The sequence below is a fragment of the Cyprinodon tularosa genome, unplaced genomic scaffold, assembly GCF_016077235.1.
Source record: "Cyprinodon tularosa strain WSP-4 unplaced genomic scaffold, ASM1607723v1 ctg433, whole genome shotgun sequence".
NCBI lineage: Eukaryota > Metazoa > Chordata > Actinopteri > Cyprinodontiformes > Cyprinodontidae > Cyprinodon > Cyprinodon tularosa.
In genome coordinates, this window is record NW_024039156.1 from 469,637 (window position 1) to 491,281 (window position 21,645).

Genomic DNA, 21,645 nt, shown 5'->3' on the forward strand with positions numbered 1-21,645 from the left:
AAATCTAGAAATCACAATACAGCTGCAAATAAGTATATGAATCAATGTTAATATTTGGTACAGTAGCTTTTGTTTGCAATTACAAAGGTCAAACGTTTCCTGCAGTTTTTCGCCAGGTTTGCACACACTGCAGGAGGGATTTTGGCCCATTCCTTCACACAGATCTTATCCAGATCAGTCAGGTTTATGGGCTGTCACTGAGAAACACAGAATTTGAGCTCCCTCCAAAACATTCTCTATTTGGTTTAGGTCTGGAGACTGGCTAGGCCATGCCAGAATCTTGATATGCTTCTTTCAGAGCCACTCCTTCAGGTCATTGTGATGCTGGAAGACTCAGCCTCGACCCATCTTCATTGCTCTAACGGAGGGAAGGAGGTTGTTCCCCAATATCTTGTAATACATGGTCATCCTCTCCTTATACAGTGCAGTCGCCCTGTCTCTTCAGCAGCTCAGAATACAATTTAAAATCCTTCTGAATACTTTCAAAGCCATGCATAACCTTGCTCCTCCATATCTATCAGACCTCCTTCCCATTGCCACCTCCTCCATCCACCTCACTGTACCCCGGGCTCGACTTGTCACCATGGAAGCAGAGCCTTCAGCCGCCCTGCTCCCCAGCTCTGGAACTCACTGTCACCTGACCTCTGCAGAATTGACCCCCCCCAAAACCACACTCAAACCCCACCAGCTTGCGTATTTGTAAATACACTGTTCTTGTCCATCTCCATTTTTATTGTTTGTAAAGTGACCTTGAGTGTCTAGAAAGGCGCTGTTAAATAAAATGTTTTATTATTATTATGAAAAATACCCCCAAGGCATGACACTACCACCCCCATGCTTCACAGTAGGGAGGTGTTCTTAGGATGATGCTCATCATTCTTCTTCCTCCAAACCCCAAACCCAGTAGTGAGTAGGGCGAGTGGACCGTTCAGCCCTTAAATAGAGAGTCTGCGTAAAGTGCAGAATTGCTGAAACGTGGCAGCAGGTGTAACAGTGGTTTAATGGTTGGAGTAAACGTGGGCATTTAAATGGGAATTCTACCGGTTTGATACATCTTCATCACAAGTTAGGTATAAGCAGGGGCGGACTGGGACAAAAAATCTGTCCTGGCATTTTGGGCTACACTGGCCCACCACATTTTTTTTGGTGTACTGAATGTGTATGCCAACTGTTCAATACATTGAGGCCAGGTTAATGGAAATTAGTGAGAGTGGACACTTAAAATACTTCCAAAATCTTAGTTTGTTAACACTGTAAAATGTGAACTCCAGCACAGCACAGGAACAATTCTGAGATCAGAGAGAGAGAGAGAGAGAAAAAAGTCACAGTCAATCACACATATTACCACGTTATATCTTCATAAGAAGTTATTGTAAGTTTCTCCTCAGATCTATTCAGTCTTCCAGATACTGTAGGGTAACATTGGACTACTGAGCACTCATTGTGTTAAAAAGGATGTCAATGACAAAATGATGAACCATTAGAAATCCTGTCAAAGAGGATGCACTCAGTGTAGGCTACAAAAAATCATCATTAGCCACCAGTGCTAGCATGAAGTTTATGGGTAGCAGCACCTGTGTTTACTAAACTAACTTTACCATGAAACATTAACCAACATATTTTTATTGGGGTTATGTAATTTTTATCATAATCATCAAGGGTTCCAAAAACTCAATTTAGAGAGCTGCTTATACCCCAACCCCCCCGCCCCCAGGGTCAACGGATCCACACCATGCCCCATACACACACACTTAAGGCCAGCAGCTTTTCAACAACTGTTTATTACCTAACAGTAATTTCTTAAACACTAAACAGAACAGTATTGCTCTTTTATTTTTAATACTTTCAATCTTGTAGCCTTGAACATCGGTTGTGCTTTCTGTTTTTCATGAGACTTTAGCATACAGTGCACCTCGCCACCGTGTCATCATTTCTCACCATGTCCGGTTCTAGACAGGGGCCAATGGGGGCCAGTGCCCCTGTAGATCATGTCCTGGCCCCTGTTATGGCCCCTGTACTAAAGACATGATACTTAAAAGAAATTCTAATGATGATCTGGGCTGGAACAGACATGATTACTGATAGGTCCTTTGGATCTATTTCATTGTTTCATTACAAATTCTGTTTTACTAATTATTCAAAAACAATGAGGTGATAGTTTCAGTGGTACTGAGATAGGATCCCAGTTTTCATCTGCTAAAGGTTTTTTTTTTCCACAACAAATAAAAAACTGCTCTAATTTTCACATTTGAATTTAACAGTTCTTCTTGAGTTCAAATTTATAGAAAACTGTAGTTTTAACTTAAATTAAGTTAAAAAATATGTAAAATTCTTAAATAATGAATGTATATTGACCTCATAAGAAATAGAATTTTTATTTAACCTCATTGAAAAGACATTTCCCTTCATGCAGCTCTCTTTATATATTTGAATCTCTTGCCCTGATTATTTATTTCATGCTTTTCTGGGCCCCTCTGAAAACACTCTGGCCCCCTCCTGGCCCCCTGGTAGCCTACATTTGGTCTAGATCCGCCACTGTTCCTCCCCTTCATTAGACGTAGATATACTTTAGTATATTCTGCTGTAAAATTAGTCCTATATATAAATTTTTTACTCGAGGATTGAACCTCTGCCGTTTCACAGGATGCACAGCTCTGAGCGGTAACTAGGTGCTGCCAGAGACAGAGAACTGTGCACAGGTTTCACCAGCAACCTCTTCCTCACCCCGCTCTCTCTTGTTCCTGGGCAATCGAAGTAGTTCTAATCCTCACATGATGCATGAATCATTGTACCGCCTGCCCGCTCTCATTCGCATTAAAAAACTCCACCTCACAGTCTAAAATCCGGGATAATTTATCCGACTCGCGGAAATCCGTGAACATCTATCCATATCAGGGAGAGACTTGGGATGTCTGCATTACATAGTTTGGGGCTCTGAAAACTGTCCGGCTTACTGCAGGTTCTACTACTGCAGCAGCCGCACTGACATGTTCACTGCTCGGTTCGCCGTCGCCTCCACTAAAACCACCATCATATTTAACATCAGACACCGGAGCAGATGAAGGGCCTGCTGTTGGGAACATGTCAGTCAGTTTGACACAGTTCGCAGCGTCCGTTTGAAGAACTTTCTTATCTATTACTACTGTGAACGCCGCTGCATAAAGTTCCAATGGAGAGTGAAGGTGTTTTTCTACTTTCTGATTGGCCTAGCCCTTTAGACTGTCAGGGATGATAACCAATGGGCAGCAGTAGCCTGTGGTAAGGGCCGGATGATCGGAACAGACTCTTGCGCTCCTGATTTTATTTTTCTTCATGCATTATGAAAATATAACGAGGCCGATATATAATAATAATAATACATATTATTAATATGTATTACATATTAATTATTAATGTCAGGTCTGCCGACCCAAACAGCACGTTGGGCCACCGGGCAAATGCCCAGTACGCCCCTGGTAATCGGGCGTACCGGGCATTTGCCATGCCTGGGTATAAGTACAATTTCAAAATAGAAGGTTGCCTTTGAAAGTTTAAGCTTATACTTTTGTTTTAAGAAAGGGGCAAATGCTATATTTTATGTCACCATGTGCCACAGAGCTACACCCATCATCACTGTGTTTGGAGCTCTATCATACAAATACATAGTTAAAAAAATGATATCACTGTAGCTACTGACTAGTTACATTTCCTTTAGTATTAGTAGTTTTACTGTCGTTCCATTGTACTTAGTTTTACTTGAGTAACAATATAAAGTCTCACAACTCTTACCTTTGCAACTTCTCTCAGAAAAGAAAAGCTTGTTTGCTTTAAACCGTTTGTAATTAAACTTCACGGTTTTCATATTTTCTATTCTTCTGTCATTTTAAGGCCAAGTGAACAGACGGAAAACAGTACAATGAATCATGTTACTGAAGTAACCAAACCTGTACACAGAAAATACTATATTATTTGACATTATTTTTAATAGAATTGTAATAAAAGGTACATTTTGGAAAGTATGTCTTATCCAGAATTTGCTATTGATTAATTACTGTATGTTGTATATATTTTTATCTCGTCTCAGGCCCAGGTTTTTTTCCTACTGATCCATTTTCCCACGTTATCCCAGCTGTGGTCACGAGGGGTGCTGGTGTCTATCTCCAGGCAAGAGGCGGGGTAAACCCTGGACAGGTCACCAGTCCTTCTTCCCTCTGATCTCGTACTCGTCGTCTCCCGCTTTATCCGGAACCGGGTCGCGGGGGCAGCAGACTAAGCAGAGACTCCCAGACTTCCCTCTCCGCTGACACCTCCTCCAGCTCTGTTGGGGGAAGCCCTAGGCGCTCCCAGGCCAGCCGAGAGACATGGTCTCTCCAGCGTGTCCTGGGTCGTCCCCTGGGCCTCCTCCCGGTGGGACGTACCTGGAACACCTCCCGAGGGAGGCGTCCAGGGGGCATCCGAAGAAGATGTCCGAGCCACCTCAACTGACTCCTCTCGATGTGGAGGAGAACCGGCTCTACACTGAGCCTCTCCCGAATGACCGAGCTCCTCACCCTATCTCTAAGGGAGAGCCCAGCCACCCTGCGGAGAAAGCTCATTTCAGCCGCTTGTATCCGGGATCTCGTTCTTTCGGTCATGATCCAAATTTCGTGACCATAGGTGAGGGTAGGAACGTAGACCGACCGGTAAATTGAGAGCTTTGCCTTTTCGCTCAGCTCTCTCTTCACCACGACAGACCGGTGCAGCTTCCGCATTAATCCCTTGAAGGAGGATATTGTCGGGCGGTGGAAGGAATACTTTGAGGACCTCCTCAACCCGAAGGACACGCCTTCCGTGGGGGAAGAAGAGACGGGGTGCTTGGGGCTAGGATCGTTCATCACCCAGACCGAAGTCACCAAGGTGGTCAAAAAACTCCACGGTGGCAAGGCTTCGGGGGTGGACGAGATCCGTCCTGAGTATCTTAAAGCTCTGGATGTTGTCGGGCTGTCATGGTTGACACGTCTCTTCAACATCGCGTGGAGGTGGGGGACAGTCCCCCTGGATTGGCAGACTGGGGTGGTGGTTCCCCTCCACAAGAAGGGGGACCGGAGGGTGTGTTCCAATTATCGGGGAATCACACTTCTCAGCCTCCCCGGAAAGGCCTATGCCAGGGTGCTGGAGAGGAGAGTCCGGCTGATTGTCGAACCTCGGCTGCAGGAGGAGCAGTCTGGTTTTCGTCCTGGCCGTGGAACGGTGGACCAGCTCTGCACCCTCTGCAGGGTGCTTGAGGGTTCATGGGAGTTTGCCCAACCAGTCCACATGTGTTTTGTGGACTTGGAGAAGGCATCCGACCGTGTCCCTCGTGCCGCCCTGTGGGGGGTGCTCCAGGAGTATGGAGTCGGGGGCCCTTTATTAGGGGCCATCCGTTCTCTGTACAAGCGGAGCAGGAGTCTGGTTCGCATTGCTGGCACTAAGTCGGACCTGTTCCCAGTGCATGTTGGACTCCGACAGGGCTGCCCTCTGTCCCCGGTCCTGTTCATAACTTTTATGGACAGGATTTCTAGGCGCAGCCAAGGACCGGAGGGGGTCTGGTTTGGGGACCAGCGGATCTCGTCCCTGCTTTTTGCGGATGACGTAGTTCTGCTGGCTCCCTCCTGCCAAGACCTAAAGCGTGCGCTGGGGCGGTTCGCAGCCGAGTGTGAAGCGGCCGGGATGAGAATCAGCTCCTCCAAGTCCGAGGCCATGGTTCTCGACCGGAAAAAGGTGGCTTGTCCCCTTCAGGTTGGAGGAGAGTCCCTGCCTCAAGTGGAGGAGTTCAAGTATCTTGGGGTCCTGTTCACGAGTGAGGGAAGAATGGAGCGGGAGATCCCTCTGATCTTTTAGGCTTAAATAGTATTATTAAAACTAAGTACCAAAGTACTATTAGCTTTGTACTCAGCCATGAATTATTTCACTGAAATCAGAAAGCCTTAACTGTCAGATAATTTTATTTCTTTTGAGGTTGGAATTACTTTTTTTTTTCCCTGCGGCGACTAGCAAAAACAACCTCCTAGGAGATTTTCATGTTAAAATTTCTTACAACTTTTTTCAAAGACCAAACCTTTTTTTGTCACAACCTGAGGTAGATGAACACCAAACTGTAGAAATGAATGGAAATTAATCCACTTTCCAAGTTATCTTTCTTGGAAAATACATTTTTCAGTTAAAAGGGTCTGACTGCATCACTAATTCATTAGAGAACTGGCTGGATGTGCTCTCTTCATCCTCTGGCATGGGAGCTCGTCTGCCTGGCTGTGTGTTTCCTGGACGGGGCCGCCTTTTACAGCTGCTTTTTGTATCTCTGCTTCTGTCTCCTTGAACCCCAGTCGGCCTCAGCAGATGACCGCTCACACTGAGCCTGGTTCTGCTGGAGGTTTCTTCCTGTTAAAAGGGAGTTTTTCCTCTCCACTGTCGCTACAAGCATGCTTAGTGTGAGGGATTGTATTTGAGTCAATCAACTGGTTTTCCTTAGATAGAAAACTTTGAATCAATCTGACTGGATGATCTGGTTGAACTGTAAAGTGCCTTGAGATGACTTGTGTTGGGAATTGGCGCTATAGAAATAAAACTGAATTGAACATCAGTAATGATAGACGACAGAGAAGCCCCTAAGAACCTCTGGAGGAGCCGCAGATACCCACGGCTCGTCTTGGTATCCCCACCCTACAAATCCAGCCCTTATGAAAGTGGAAGTCTGAGGACATTTGGCCTACATGTAACATGCTATGCACAAACGATGCTGAAATCACTCTGAACACACCATTCTCACCTCGTTACAAGGTGGTGGCAGCATCATTCTGTTTGGACCCTTTTCTTTGGGGGAGCGGGTCAGAGTTGAATGAAAGCTTAACTGAGCAGAGAACTGGACAAAAAGGTTTTGGAAGCTGAAACAAGCAGTCAGAGCTGTAGTGTAGTGCTTTAGATCAAAGCATTTCCAAGTGTTCTCCAAAAGCTTTGAATTAAATCCAGCAGAGAAGCTGCAGTAAAAACTCAGTCTGACCAAACAGCGGACTTTTGTGCAAATGCTGAGTATTGATTCCAATGAACTATGCCTTTATTCCAATTTTTTTTTAATTACAATTCTGAATACAATACTTTCAGAAGTCATTGTAAAGTTTGACAGAATCTTCAGTTTCAGTGAGTTTAATTTTCTATTAAAATTCAAAATAAAATGAAAAGCCAAATATATATATATATATATATATATATATATATATATATATATATATATATATATATATATATATATATATATAAAAATGAATGCCACAAAAGAAAACAGCTCTACAACATGTCTGACAAGTTTCTGTAGACAACAAAACCAGACTTTGCATATCAGTACTTGACCTTGCACAGCTGTGCCACTAGATGTCACTAGACCCATATTCAACATAAACCAACAGCCTGTTCAGCATTATCCACTGTATGAAAAAGTGAATCAACCCAAAAGCACTGGATGTATATAGACTTTACATTTTAACTACAACTTTATTTTTAAAAGAGTTTTAAAACACAGAGGATCATCAATGATCCTGTAAAGTCAACGCAAGATATTCTTTAAATCATAGGAGGGGTGAAGACCATTAGGTCACTGGGGCAGGTGGATTGGCGGATCCTGTCCGTGAGGTCGGAGGTGAAGAGAAGCAGGGCTGACGCTGCATTCTGCACCAAAACACAAAGAAAATGTGTTCAGGTGAAAATAGAAAAACAATGCTTGAATGAATGAACCACTAAAAGCAGAAGAAGGGTGGGGTGTTGATCTAAGTTAGTATGTTATTTTCTATCGAAAAGAACAAGTGAAACATTAACCTGTGGAGTTTGAGGAGTGGACACCAGGGACGCCGCTGACGGTGCTGTTGTGACACATGAACAAAACCGTGACCAAGAGTTTATTCCCCCGAAGCAACCAGACAGGCAGCAATAAGCAGGAGCAGATTAAAAATGAGAAGTGATTTCCACAGATTTGGGTTTTTAACCAATATTGGAACGCCTTGATAAACTGTTCATACAGACAATTTCTCACTTTAACACCAAAAACATCTATTCTTTGAGCTTTATGTGATAAAGGAAGGCATGGCTAACGAGGAAGAGAAAAAAAAACATCTGGATCCACCTTTCTTTTAACTGATTTAAAGATTATGGTAATAATTAAAACAGAAATTGGGCGTATGAACAATTTCCAAGGTTGTTGCTTAGTGAAGTGTCACCCTGTGAGAATGCCAAAAGCCGGCGTGTGCAGTGTTCTTCTAGCCCTTTTTCATACCTGGCTCTAGATGAGTCAGCAGTTCCTCAGCCTCTCCTTTAGGACTCTCCATCTCTACATCTGTTCCCATAGATAACATCTCTACGGCGACGCTGCCTCTTGGTGATAAACTGCACCTCAGTGATGGCTGGAGATAACGTTCAAAGTCCAAACCAGGGATTTCCTGCATTGATAAATATACCAAAATCATTTACAGTATATAACAAGGAGTAGGGTTAATATAAAGATAACTATTTCGACCGTACCTCAATGACGGAACCATCTGGTGTGGGACAGACAGACGGCTTTGTCTCCATTGGAACCTGCTCAGCAGGAGAGGAGATTTCTGATGGTTGAGGACTTTGGACTGACTGGGCCTCCTCTGAAAGCACATCTTTCACAGGAGAGAGATTCGCCGTGTTGCTCTTTTTCTGGGACATCTGAGGAGTTCCTGGTTGAGACTTTGGTCTTGGAGTTTGCTCAAGAGTAAGGCAGAACCTCTCTGCAGAGTGGAGTGGCTGAGCAGGGGAAGCGTTTGCTTCAACAGATGTCTGGGCCAATGCCAGGGACCGCCGGGTGACTCTCCTGGGTGAGAAGTAGCTGGAGCACGGAGAAGCGCAGGGCAGCGCTGCAGCGCTTAGGCGGCTAGATCTCCGAACTGAAAGCACTAAAATATGGTATATTGTAAAAATGATGTGAAAGATTAACGGTAATGAACAGAAAAGAAGTGGCTCACCTGATGGTTTGGCTGGGCTCTCCACCTGGAAGAAACCTCCGTCAAAGACGACCGTTTGGCCTTCCACCTGTGGCTGCGGCACATCAGCGTCTTTGGATGTCTTCTCTGCTTCAGCTGCCTCCTGGCGAGCTTTCATTGCAGCTTTCACAGCAGCCAGACGAGATCGGGCTGCTGTTTTGTTTCCTGTTGGCTTGGTGGGAGCTACTGAGGTCGTCTTAAAAAAAAATAATAAAAGAACAGGTTGAAGCTTGTTAGTTTGTGGATTGGTTTGAATCCAATCTTTAAGGCTGGTGGTTGAGCAAATCAACATGGAAGGGAAGTGGACAAAGTTTTTTTTTCCAAAATGAATCCTGCTTAGGCCAGATCCAGGTGAATCCTCCCCTCAGTGTGAATTATGTTACTGAACCAAGATTCACATGTTTCAACTATCAGCTTTTAAAACATGAAGACAGCAGAAGCATTTAGCAAACTACAGGAAACTAAACCAGAGTTGGACACTGGTTGATCTTTTAGACCAGGGGTCTTCAACGTTTTCCAGGCCAAGGACCCCCAAACTGATGACGAGATGGAGCGGGGACCCCAATTATATATATTGTATAAAACTGTTATATCAAACTGGTCCGATAGTCACTCTATTACAGATGGAGTAATGTAATGAAAGTAATCCCTCCCTGGGATTATTAAAGTATTTCTGATTCCTGGTTGATGGGACAGGTGTTGTGAATGAAACGGTGCCCAGCTTGAAAGAGCTCCTGTGTGTCGCTGAATGTGAGTATTGATGACTGAAAGACATCTTCTGCCTCCATTTATCTTTTTACTACAGTCTGTTGAATTCATGTTAATGTGGATTTAAAGACATTTCAATTAGTGGAAATAATTGCAGGGTTGAATATAAAAAGTAAATAAAATCAGATCAACCAAAACTTTCACAACACCCATGCAGTACCTCCGTGGACCCCTAGGTGTCCCGGACAGCCTGTTGAAGGCCTCTGTTTTAGACAAATAATATATTTTTGATATGATTTGAAAATAATCTCTGTAACAGACTACATGTGAAATGCTTTTATTAATTTAAGCTAGATTTTGATTTTCAGAAACACAAAGAAATAGAACTTTATTGATCTTACAATGGAGAAATTCACCTCTGATATAACCCCTCCCCTTAGGGAGCAGTGGGCGGCCAGTGAGCAGTCTGAGGTTAAGGGTCTTGCTCAGAGACCCAGAGTGGCAGTCTGTGGGGATCAAACCTGGGTACTTGCAACCTTCTCAGAGCACAAGCGCACTGCTCTAACCACTAGGCCGGGGGTCGACAAACCGCTGCTCCGGAGCAGCATGCGGCTCTTTAGCGTCCCCTTTACAGCTCCCTGGAGCTTTTTCAAAAATGTATGGAAAATGATTTTATTTTTAGTTTGTTTGTTTTAATATAGTGTGCAGGAGGTTAAACAAAAATGTATAATGTTTTCCAATACTGTAAACATTTGTATTATAAATAAATTTAAACAATAATTTGTTTCATAGCCATAGAGATCAGCGGTTACAACTTGCAATGCCAGTGCCAGGCAACCAAAGCTGCAGGTGAGTCTCAGACCATGGAACCCAAAGGGAAAAGAAGATAGCCGATGAGAAAAGAGGATTCAAACAGACCGAATCATTTGCTTTCATCATCAATGCGGAAGGATTGCCTACATTTCTGCTTCGTCATGACAGGCTGTCAAAAAATAAAAAGAGTAATTTGGAAAGGCATTTCCAGGGAAGGCTAAATATGCAGCCGACCACCAAGCTGGGAGGGAGAGAATAAGTGCGATTGCAGAACTTCTGGATAAATTAGAGGAGCGCAAAGATAGATTTCAGAAGTTTGCATCTCCAAACTGCACAACTGCTGCTAGTTTGGTTACAAGGATGGAAAACCGTCCTCAGATCAAACAGGCAGAGCTCTGATGCATGTGAACTTTCCTCCATTTTTTCCCCAAATCCTAAAAATATAAATTACACCAAGGAGCGCTGGTGACGGAGGATGAGGGATTTCAGTTCCTGCTCGGTTCCTCATGACTCAATCAACTCCTACCGATAGAAACGCGTCCACCATAGAAAGATTCCTTTATCGTGTTTCTATCATTTCATCAATGCAACAAAACTTAAACCGGAGCTGGAGCTTTCACTGCTCGTCCCTCACCTCATGCTGCTATGTGACATTTGCTCCAGGATAAACATGTAAACATGAATGTTTATTATATATTTAAGTCCACATCATCCTTTCTATAGTGAGATAATACACTAAGAGCCCGTGTTGCCATACCAGGCATATATGAGACTTTTACATTTTATTTTTTTGCTCTTTGGGCAGTTTGGGTTGCCGACCCCTGCACTAGCCCATCATTCTACATTGTGTCCCATTATGTGGAGGATTTTAATGTATTTTGAGATTTTCAGATGAAAAAAAAGAATAAATTTAAAATAAAAAAGAGAAAGTTGTGCTTTACAGTTATTAAAGTAACAGTTATTAAACCAATCTGCTAAAACAAGTACACTCAGATAAGAGATTTAGAAAACATGATTGAAATTGGCCTTTAAATCTCTGATTGCACCTGTATATGAATGATAGAAAATATAATTAAAATAAATATTTAGCAGAAAGAAAACAACAACATTAAGGCTGCTGTTGAATTGTGGAGCCTCACCTTGACTTTCCTCCGCCTTGGTGGAAGTTTCTGCTCCTCCACCCAGCCACGGCTCTCTGCTTCTTTGAGAGAATCAAACTTCTTTTGGACATCTTCTACCTGAAAGCCCACAGCAGTCCAACACATCTGGTTATGGTGGTAGTTTCTGAATTCAAGCCTAATTTGTTTCTGCCTCCCACAGGTTCATACCTGGAAATAAACCATGTCCCAGAAGCCCTGCAGGTCGGTGCAGGTGGTAATCTTCTCTCCACGGCCCAGTTCACAGTCATCCACCAGACCACTGAACTGGTTGAAACGCTCCTTCATCAGCAGCCTGGCTTGGCCTACGGCTGTGCGCATTCGGTCTCTCACTGTCACACAGGAGCACTGAACTGAATACGGCTCTGTTGATCAACCTGGTCAATGTTCTTCTAGAGAAGAAGATACTCACTTTCCTCTGGGATGGATTCGTCCTCCACTTTGGATTCCCAGTGGAGACAAAGGCTCGTTAGTCTGTCCGTCTCATTGGAAATTTCTGACCTGAACAAAACAGAAAATACTTTAATTTTCTTAGTCATAAGACAGTTAAGGTGATAGGAATAAAAAGAAAATGAATAAAAAAACATGCACTACCTGAAGTAAGGAACATCATGCTTTAATTCCTGAGGACTGCCTGAGGTTGGAGACGTATGAAGAGAGGAGCTGCTGGGAGTCTGAGGAGGAAGCGGCTCTTCACACTCAGCAGGAGCCTCTGCACTGAACACCGGGGCTGCTGGGAGATTGAAACTGGGACTGGGCAGAAAGAGTCACAGCGTAAAACATTTAGATCAGAAACAGGTGGCATTTTTAAATTACCTTATACAAAAAAAAAGAAAAATATGACCCCTGATTGCCTTAAGACACATTTTCCTACTAAAGAACATTATTAATAAGGTCAAACCATAAGTGTCAGAAAACAAGCACAGTAAGATAAACTACTTTGGGCTGATATTGTTGATTAAGAGGATCAGTCTCAAACTGAGACTTTATGAATTTCTACACCAGCAGCTCTTCTGGTTGCATATAAAAGTTTTTGATTAAATTAATGCACTCTGTAAGCTTGTAATAATAGATTTATGATTGTTGATTATAATTTTTAAGGAGAGCATGACTGGTAATGCCAAAGTGGAGGTCTGCTAAGATGAGAACAGCAAACTGATGCAGAGTCCATTCTGCGATTATTCCCAGCAGTGGATGCAGAAAAAGATGCAGAATGAACTTTATGGAGTTCTGCTTTTTAAATATAAACACTAGATAAACTCCTTCAGTCATCACCTAATTAGCGGCCATTCAGCCGTGCTGATGGAGGAGCGGTGCACCTTCTCAGGTGCTTTGATGGCGAGGACGCAATGATGATGTGGAGTTGATTACACAGAACTCTCCCAGCACTGATTAATGGACCAAACATCACAGTTGGCTTCCAGCTCATTAAAACAAAGTACCGTAACAAACTTTGTTTGTTGGTATGTCGCCCTGACAGTATGTCAGAGCGACATACCACGACTATTAAAGATACTTTTATATCTCTGTACATTTCAAACTATACCTCCTCCCTTCATTTTCTTGATTCTATTCAGTGACTCTATAGGTTCCGGTTTTATTGTTTCTTGTAAATGTGTTTGGTTTAATAATGTGTCAGAAAACTTTGTTTATTCCGTTAATACATCTTAAACTTTTACATTTTAAATATAGTATACTGAAAACATATTTAGCTCCTCATGTTAATTGGAAGATTCTGTTTTTAAAATAGAAAACTTGGGTTTTGAAGAACGTGGCCTTGCATCAATTAATCGTCAGTCGAAAGGATCAATCAAGGTTAGATCAATTCATTAATTGATAACTTGCATCTCTACTTGTTAAATATTATTTGTTTTACCATTAGGTTTTCTCCATGAGTTAATAAACTTAAGCTTCTTCAGTATTTACCATAAGGAGACCAAAGTTATGTTGGTATGATGTAAATGAGCTCAATGGTTAAACAAGGATGAGAGCAAAGGAACACCAAGCAGACGTGCAAAAGCAAAAAAGTCAAACCATAAGGGTGAAAAAGTGAACAGAATGATAGAAGCTAAGAGGGTTCAATCAGAAGCAGCTGTCAGAAAAACACAGGAGCATTAATGTTAACTCAAGATTGAGCTAAAGCTGCTGAGTTGATGGAGTTGTGAGTTCGTATCGCCAGCAGATGGTGACAGATTGCAACAATTAGGTCCACTGATCACTCCTGGCATAAAAAAATAAGGACTAGTAAACATCAATAGGATTAATGGTTGGAAATATAGCTTCATTTTCACATAAACATCTGGGTTTCCCTGGGGTTTCTTTTTTAAAGGCATAGTATTTGACTGTGCCTAAGGGTGGACAATAGCTTATATAAACACATATATAGTAGGGATGGAACGGTTTATGAAAACCGTCCGAACCGTTCGGTTCGACTGTCTCGCTTCGATTCGTGTGTGTTTCGTTCGGTTCACACGCTGCTCCTTTTTCTCATAGGCGAAGCGTTTACACTCAAGAGCAGAAGGTGGCGGTACTGCGACCAAAGCTAACCATCAGTAGTAAACTAGAAGAAGCGAAGCAGCGTAGCCGGGTGTAGCAGAAAAAAATCAGTTGTTGTGGAGAATTGTGTGGGTATGGCGAGTGGGAAAGAACAGGAGTAGGAAGACGCGCCAGCAGCACTTTATAGGTCTGCTGTATGGGACCACTTTGCATTTAGAGTGACCTACGATGACGGCGGGAAGAAAGTTGTGGATAAAAGTGCAACAGTGTGCAAGCATTGTGCAACACGTTTTGTTTATGCAAACAGCAACATGACCAACATGTCATGCTAACAATCAACATATACCGAACCGAAAACCGTGACCACGAAACCGTGAACCGAACCGTTGATTTTCTGAACCCTTCCACCCCTAATATATAGCGATAGTTTTATTTAATAATACTTATATGATATCTCCAGCATTTTAACATACACAACTGTCCATAATTAGAGCATTTATACTTTTTGTAGAACTTAAATTTTTATGGATTTTAGAAACAGAGCAATTATAGAACCGTATATATAATAATTATAATTTTTAACAATTCTGAAATAATACCATATATTTAACATCTCAGCAGGACATTTTACAAAAAAAAAAAAGCATCACAAAATAAACCTAACAAAAGTGTGCTAAGTACTATAATCCAACAGTTATAGAACTTGTTTAAAGCTACAGTGTCTAATTTTCAGCGACATCTAGCGGTCAGACTGCAGACCGCAGCAACATGAACATCTCCCCCCACCGCTTCTCCTCCCCAACAGTACGGCGAGCGTTACGGGACAAAATGTCTTCCACGACGTCCGCATCACCTACCTTCTCAAGTGATGAGGTTTGTTTACATAGATAATTTTACAGATAGTATTTCATTAGTCTGTGTAGGGTATAGATTTCAGTACCGTCTCAGTTCATCTCTCTCAACTTGCCGTAGTTACTTTCGAGCGTAATGGGCGATCTCGCAATCGCTAGTTTGTTGGCTCTGCGCTGCCGTAGCGCAAAGATGTCTGCCTCCATGACTGCGAGACCCGCTCCTATGTAATTATAAATAACGAATTCTAAGGCAACGCAAATATTAAGGTTAAGAGGCTGAGCTCGTAGATGATGATAAATAACATAGTTATGTATAATATATTACATTTCTGACTGTATATCCCTGTAAGTATTATACACTGTAGCTTTAAGTAGATCTTCCAGTGGGCCCCAGTGTCGGCTAAAAGAGGATTTTTTAAGTCTTAATACCGTAAGTTATGTTATCATTTCTATTCGGTACATTCCCTTATCATTTGAACCCATGGTGGTAAGAAGGCAGCTTCTACTGCTTCACCTTAATTGTAATGCATTTCAGGGCTGCTTTAAGAACAGCATTTAAGATATAGGATTGGGCTCATCCTTGTCACCCAGCTGGAAAGGTACAGAGTGATGCAACTGTAACATCCGTTGGGACAACCTCCTGAAAGATCTGCTTAATAACCTTGCTCATGTCATCACAAAACTTTTGTCATTTGGAGCATGACCAAAACATATGTGTATGATTATGGATTACTGGACCACAAACGTGGATCTTTAGGATCCATCTTAGCTACTAAATTTGGGGTCCAGAAATATCTACAGACAATTTTCCATTTATATTCCCACCGCATATTAGAGCTTGTAACTCTGTGTGCCTCAGTCCAGTCTCCTTTCATATTTCATCAGAAATGCTTTTGGCCGTTTCTGCCTACAGTCTTTGTTTTGTCCAAGTGGGCCCACTAAAGTTTGGCCAGAAACTCTTTATATAGTTTAGTTATCAGCTTCTTATCCTCTTTGCCTTTTTGGAATTGAATTAGTAGGTCCTCTATTGGCGTGGGGTAGCATTTATCTTAAAGCAAACATTCCTAAAATGATATACTGGAGTTTTCTAAATGTGGCAAAATATCTTTAGTTTGTACAGGATTCTGTTTTGGGCATTCTCAGCGTCTTTCTGAGGCTTTTATTTTGTTTTTAATCGACACTTAAGTAATATCCTAGTATTACTAAGTATTCCTAGTATAACCTTGTATTAACGACACTTTATACAATTATATGCAGAAACACTAAAAATATATTAAACATAAAATAAAAAGCATATATAAATACAACTAAAGAACACTGAGAGATGCCAATATCTTGTGCTTTCTTACCAAACATGATAAAGAACAGAAAACTGTTGGGAGGGGGAAATACCTTGGTGTGAGGAAGGCATCAGCTGATCGAGGGGTGAGAGGCTCAAACTTGAAGGATGACAAACCAGAGGGGGCCTGAAAGAGAAAACCTTCTGGAGCAAACGAAGGAGCAGAAGCAGCAGCAGGGTCTGGGTTCGCCACATCGTTCTTTTCTTCAGGACACGGCGTCGGGCTTGGTGGACAAATGCTCGTCTGCTGTTCCTCGATCTGAGACTCCGTGACTCCAACCTCCCATGAAAACAAACAGGAATTTAAAGAAACGGATGCGCTTTAATCAAACCTTTATCTTGTGCTTCGACACAAACAGAAACCACCCACCTGGTGGTCATCAGGCTGAGCGGTGACGCTGACGGCTGCAGAGACACAAACACAAAAATGTATCAGGAAGCTTACCGGTAGTCCCTAAACAGGCAAACAGGACAGAATCGTATGTACCTTTACAGTTCCTCACTCTGTTAGACGGAGGAGCAGAGGGGTTGGCAGCTTTTGTGTTCCTTGTAGCTCTTACATCTGAAAACAGAAAGATTCATCCAGTTTCATATAGAAAGCCTCTTTTTCTCCACCAAACACATTAAAAAGAGCTGTTTAGAAGCAGGTACCAGGCATGTCATTGTGTAATGTGTACCTGCACATTTGGCTTTAGGATTGTCTTTCACTACAGGAGCTTTTGTAACAGCAGGCCTGGTGGCTGATCTAGTTGATGTAGCTCGCCCAGTGGGCCCTGATGCTGCAGGATAGCCTGACAGAGATGCACATATTAAAGGACTTAAATGGAAAGAAAACAGCTGCTGAGGTTCTTCGGTTCTCTCCAAAGAGTTACCAGCACTGGTCTTGGTGGCAGCTGAAGCAGGTTTGACGGGAGCTGCTCGGCTCCTGCTCAATGTTGCGGCAGCAGGTTGTGCTAAAAAGGAAAAGGGAAGTTTTTGGTTAGAACGTCCTGGAAGACTTTCCTTCATCCAATTCATAGTCAGAAATAATCACACACATATTGGCTCCACATAGGGGGATATATTTAAACCATACATTACATACTTCTATATCAGATGAAAACACTGTTTTTGGAGACTGATCATCCCTTGATTGAATTAGAATATATGCTGCTCAGTGGCACTGGCTAGCCCTGCTGCATTGCATGGAGTTTGCATGTTCTCCCTGTGCATGCGTGGGTTCTCTCCGGGTGCTCCGGCTTCCTCCCACAGTCCAAAAACATGACTGTTAGGTTAATTGGCTTCTCTAAATTCTCCTTAGGTGTGAGTGTGTGGTTGTTTGTCCTGTTTGTCTCTGTGTTGCCCTGCGAAAGACTGGCGACCTGTCCAGGGTGGACCTAGGGACGGGAATCGAAAACCGGTTCCTGTTCAGAACCGGTTGCCTGTCTTCCAATTCCATGGCACCGTTTGGCAGCTTGCTTAATGATTCTCTTAACAATTCCAGGCAGCACCAGAGCCTAGCGCTGGGCAGCACGACTTACGTCACGTTTTCCACGTAAGTTACGTCACCTTGTTTGCGCAAGTTATGTCATGTTTTTTTAATGCAAGTTACACACACTGCATTCAGTAAGCAAGTACGTAGTGTTAGCCTAGAAAAGCAAAACAAACAAAAATGGCGTCCCATCTGGTAAACCGATTGAAAGTTTGGATGTAAAGTGGCAATTACATCCGCGGGAGGAAATACATCCAACATGCAGAAACACCTGCGCACACAAGGTGGCATACATTTTAACGAATGCCGTGTTTTTGATGCTTCCGGACAGAAGCTACAGTTACGACCAGCATGGAAGGAAACTCTGGCGGTAAGTAGCTAGTTTTATATCACTGGCTGTGCTTAATATGGTTCCTAGTAAATCAGATGCCAATACTGGAAATAAACCAGTTTCCTACCTCTCTTTGGAGTTATTAAACATGCTAGGAAGTTGCTCCACAGTTCAGGGAGCGAGAGAAAGGTGACGCTCGTTTATTTAAATCAGGGGGAGATGAGTTTATCACCCAAAATTCTACAGTAATGCTTTTCATTAAACGGATTCCTTCTCCATTATATTTAGATGAATGTGAACGAGACGGGTAGCCTGGCTGGATCAGAAGCTGGCAGCTCCCTATCACTGCCTTCTGTTTTCACAGAGGCAGGCAGAAATAGAATGTCCCAGGAGAAGGTAGACGAATGTCACCGTGCACTAAAGAGTTCATCGTTTCACAGAATCAATAAGAGAACCAATAAGGAATCGATGCGTTCACAGAACCGATAAGGGAATCGATAAGGAATCGAATTGTTTCACAGAATCGATAAGGCATTCGGAATCAATTCCCAACCCTAGGTGTACCCCACCTCTCACCAACTGACAGCTGAGGATAGAAACCAGCAGCCCTAGCAACCCCAGCAGAGATCAGCGTGATGGAAAATGGATGAATGGATTTAAACACAAGAATATCTGCTGATTAAAGGTCAGAGGTCAAAGTCCTATTTAGAGCTCCTTTTGGAGGATTTCTAGCATCAGTGAGGTGTTGGAGGGAGATGATCAGACTCCTTTGGTTCTGGTTTAATGGCTCTGGTGGCCATTATCTTTATCCATAGATTCATAATAAACGTTGGAAAAGGAAATAAGATTCTTCTTAAAGACCAGAGGCTGAGGTAAAGCATTTAGTCAGTGTTGTCCATTTCACTTGTCACTTATTTCTTAAAACAAACAAAACAAGAAAAAGAAAAAAATCCTCATTTAGGATTTTTGTAATCCTCTTAAAAAACCTTCAATAAATGTCTCTAAAAGTAGTGATATTTACAATTAGTCTCATTTTTTAATCAAACCGTAAATAATATTCTTAAATGTTGTTCTTGTTCCTCATTTACCTTTGTTTGTCCGAGTATTCGGATGCTGTGTCGCCAAAGGCTGCATGGATATTTGCATAAGAGTGATAAAACGTTAGATGTTTTAATTAATGTAACAGCGATCATGAGAAAAATATGAAGAATTAGAAAAATTCTGATTTACCTTTTTTTGTTCCTGCTGAGGCTGCTTCATGGACCGTGTGACTCTGGTGCTTTGGGGCGCAGCAGTGCTCACCTTTTTCTGAACATTTTTAGAGCAATTCAGCAGATTCTTTTCTTAATCATTTCCCAAGCGAAGTGTACAAACATTTTTCTGTTGATCTAATAAAGAAAATACGTCTGAGTCAGGCAGCTCACCAACTCTTTCACTTTAGATGCGGCAAGTGGAACGGCAGGCAGCGGCGCGAGAGTAAACGTGTCCTTCGGTTGATACAGCCCAATCTTAAAGACTCCTTTGGCCTCCTTCTCTCTTCTTTCCTTCTCCTTCTTTAGTTCCTTTTGCTCTTTCCAGCTCTGAAGCCGTTTCAGCCTATCCAGTGCTGCAGCTTTTGGAAAAAAACGTTCATAAAGCAACTTAAAAAAAAAAAAAGAAGAAGCCTACAAACAAACATTAGCAAGCCAGATATTTACAGAAGATAACTTACATCTTTGAAATACTAAAAAGCATCAAAATTTCTAGAAATGCGTTACAGTTGAGAATTTAGGCCGTACTTTTAACAGGTTTAGGATTGAGCTGCGTCTTCTCCTGAATAGTCGACATATTGGCTGTCATGATGGAGGCGTCCAGAGAAGAGATATCCATTTCTGGGAGCTTCTCCATCTGCCTGCGAGCGTTCACCAACCGCTCGCGGTTCTCCTTTTGGGACTGAGACCTCCTGCGAGACTGCTTTACTCTGAGCATCGACACACTTGTGTCACGCCACCGCAGGTCAGCAAACCGCGACTCCATGTTTAGAGATCTGGAGTAAACAAAAATAATAAAATATGTTTGACATTCACATGTTACTAGTACATAGTAAGTGGGACACTGATAAAATATTTATGGATGGATGGATGGGTGTCAAAAAAAAGAAAGAAAAAATATATAAAACTGTATTGAATTAACTGATGGGTGGATTAACAAATGAATATACAACCTTTAGTAATATGGACTCTGAAACACATCAACTGGATTAACTTTTGCAACTTAACTAAAAGCTAAACTGTTTGTTTTCATCGTACAGACTTTAAAATAAACTCAGAACTAATCTGTCATTGATGAAGCCACTACAGGAACTAATATGAAATTCTTTATTTTCTCCTTTAAGATTAAGGTAATACTTCAGGATCTTTTCCTCTGTGATTTTTGTGTGTGCGGTCTGTCTTCTCCATGCTCTGTTGGTTTGGCTGCTACCACTGAGTCAGGTTCTGCTGGATGTTTCTTCCCGTTAAAGCTCAGCAATCATTGTAAGTTTGCACAGAGGGATGATTGCTGAATCTCTGTAACTCAGCAGCTAGGTTTCATGAGATATAAACACATATAACAACTGGAAATATACATCTTTAACCAGAGTCTTATAGTTCAGTTACCAAGATATAAAATTAAGAGGATAAAACCACCAGTAATCTGGCTTCATGTGACAGGACTCTGCTTTAGTTCATTTTTTAAAAACGTTTTATTTATTCTGTTGCTCTTAGGTTAATCTAAGCTTATTTATTTTAAATAACCAGTTGGATTATCATTGTCTCTACTAACAAAACATCATGTCTAATATAAATAATCAAATAAATGCAAAAGTCACAATAAACCATGACAAACTTACTAAAATAAAAACACAAACATGATAAGAATAACCAAGATATAGTTCCTAGGTAGAGCATTAAAGTCTGACAGATAAAAAAATGGTTGATCCTGATACAAGGGAAATAAACTGTTTAATACTACTCAGTACATAAAAAGAAAATTACGTTGTCTAAATCAAATATGTTATTTCTATCTACAGGTAGATTAAGAAAAAATAAGCCTTTCATTAGTTAACGTTCAAATCTAAAACACAGAGTAATTATATACCAAACTGAGAGCTACAACAAATTTGTTATTTTGTGAAAATAAAAATGCTGTAATAAGCAAGTAAATCATTGAACAAATCGTGATATTTATTGTAACCCCCCGAAGCTAGCTTAACGCACTGACCAAAGCTAGCTTAGCTGCTCCAACCAGCAGGATAGTTCATTAGAAAATAACAGCAAGTCTTCCAAGTCTGTAACCGCCACCAAAAAAACATAAAGATAGCAAATCAGCACTTTACCCGAGTTCTTCTCTTTTACCACAAAGCAGGGGGAAAAAACGCGTTTCCTTTTTAAAATATCTCTTCTAAAGTCAGTCGTTCCGACCTTAACGCTGCTTGAACCAGAAACAAAACAATCATGGCGGGTGAATTTT

General features: G+C 41.9%; 1 protein-coding gene across 2 annotated transcripts; it reads right to left on the reverse strand.

Moving 5' to 3' along the window:
• Window positions 1-7,462: 7,462 nt before the first annotated feature.
• dlgap5 (discs, large (Drosophila) homolog-associated protein 5) lies at window positions 7,463-21,645 on the reverse strand. 2 transcript variants are annotated; one of them, XM_038299720.1, is made up of 19 exons: window positions 21,512-21,645; window positions 19,935-20,182; window positions 19,581-19,768; window positions 19,387-19,464; window positions 19,245-19,284; window positions 17,227-17,307; window positions 17,032-17,145; window positions 16,842-16,916; window positions 16,725-16,759; window positions 16,408-16,637; window positions 12,263-12,421; window positions 12,081-12,169; window positions 11,840-12,000; window positions 11,651-11,749; window positions 8,973-9,186; window positions 8,503-8,894; window positions 8,258-8,420; window positions 7,804-7,847; window positions 7,463-7,656 (listed from the first exon to the last, which is right to left on the reverse strand). In XM_038299720.1, exons 2-19 carry the CDS (start codon window positions 20,170-20,172, stop codon window positions 7,552-7,554), a joined length of 2,505 nt encoding a protein of 834 aa, XP_038155648.1. In that variant the 5' UTR covers window positions 20,173-20,182; window positions 21,512-21,645; the 3' UTR covers window positions 7,463-7,551. The 2 variants fall into 2 exon arrangements, with proteins under 2 accessions (XP_038155648.1, XP_038155647.1); XM_038299719.1 differs by having other exon boundaries at window positions 8,503-8,903.

Coding starts and splice junctions, on each gene's coding strand:
- dlgap5 (XM_038299719.1), bottom strand. CDS start 20,172: ATGGAGTCGCGGTTTGCTGACCTGCGGTGGCGTGACACAAGTGTGTCG. Junction 16,638..16,724: donor CTCAGCCTGATGACCACCAG/GTGGGTGGTTTC, acceptor TTGTTTTCATGG/GAGGTTGGAGTCACGGAGTC. Junction 8,421..8,502: donor CAGATGGTTCCGTCATTGAG/GTACGGTCGAAA, acceptor TTATCAATGCAG/GAAATCCCTGGTTTGGACTT.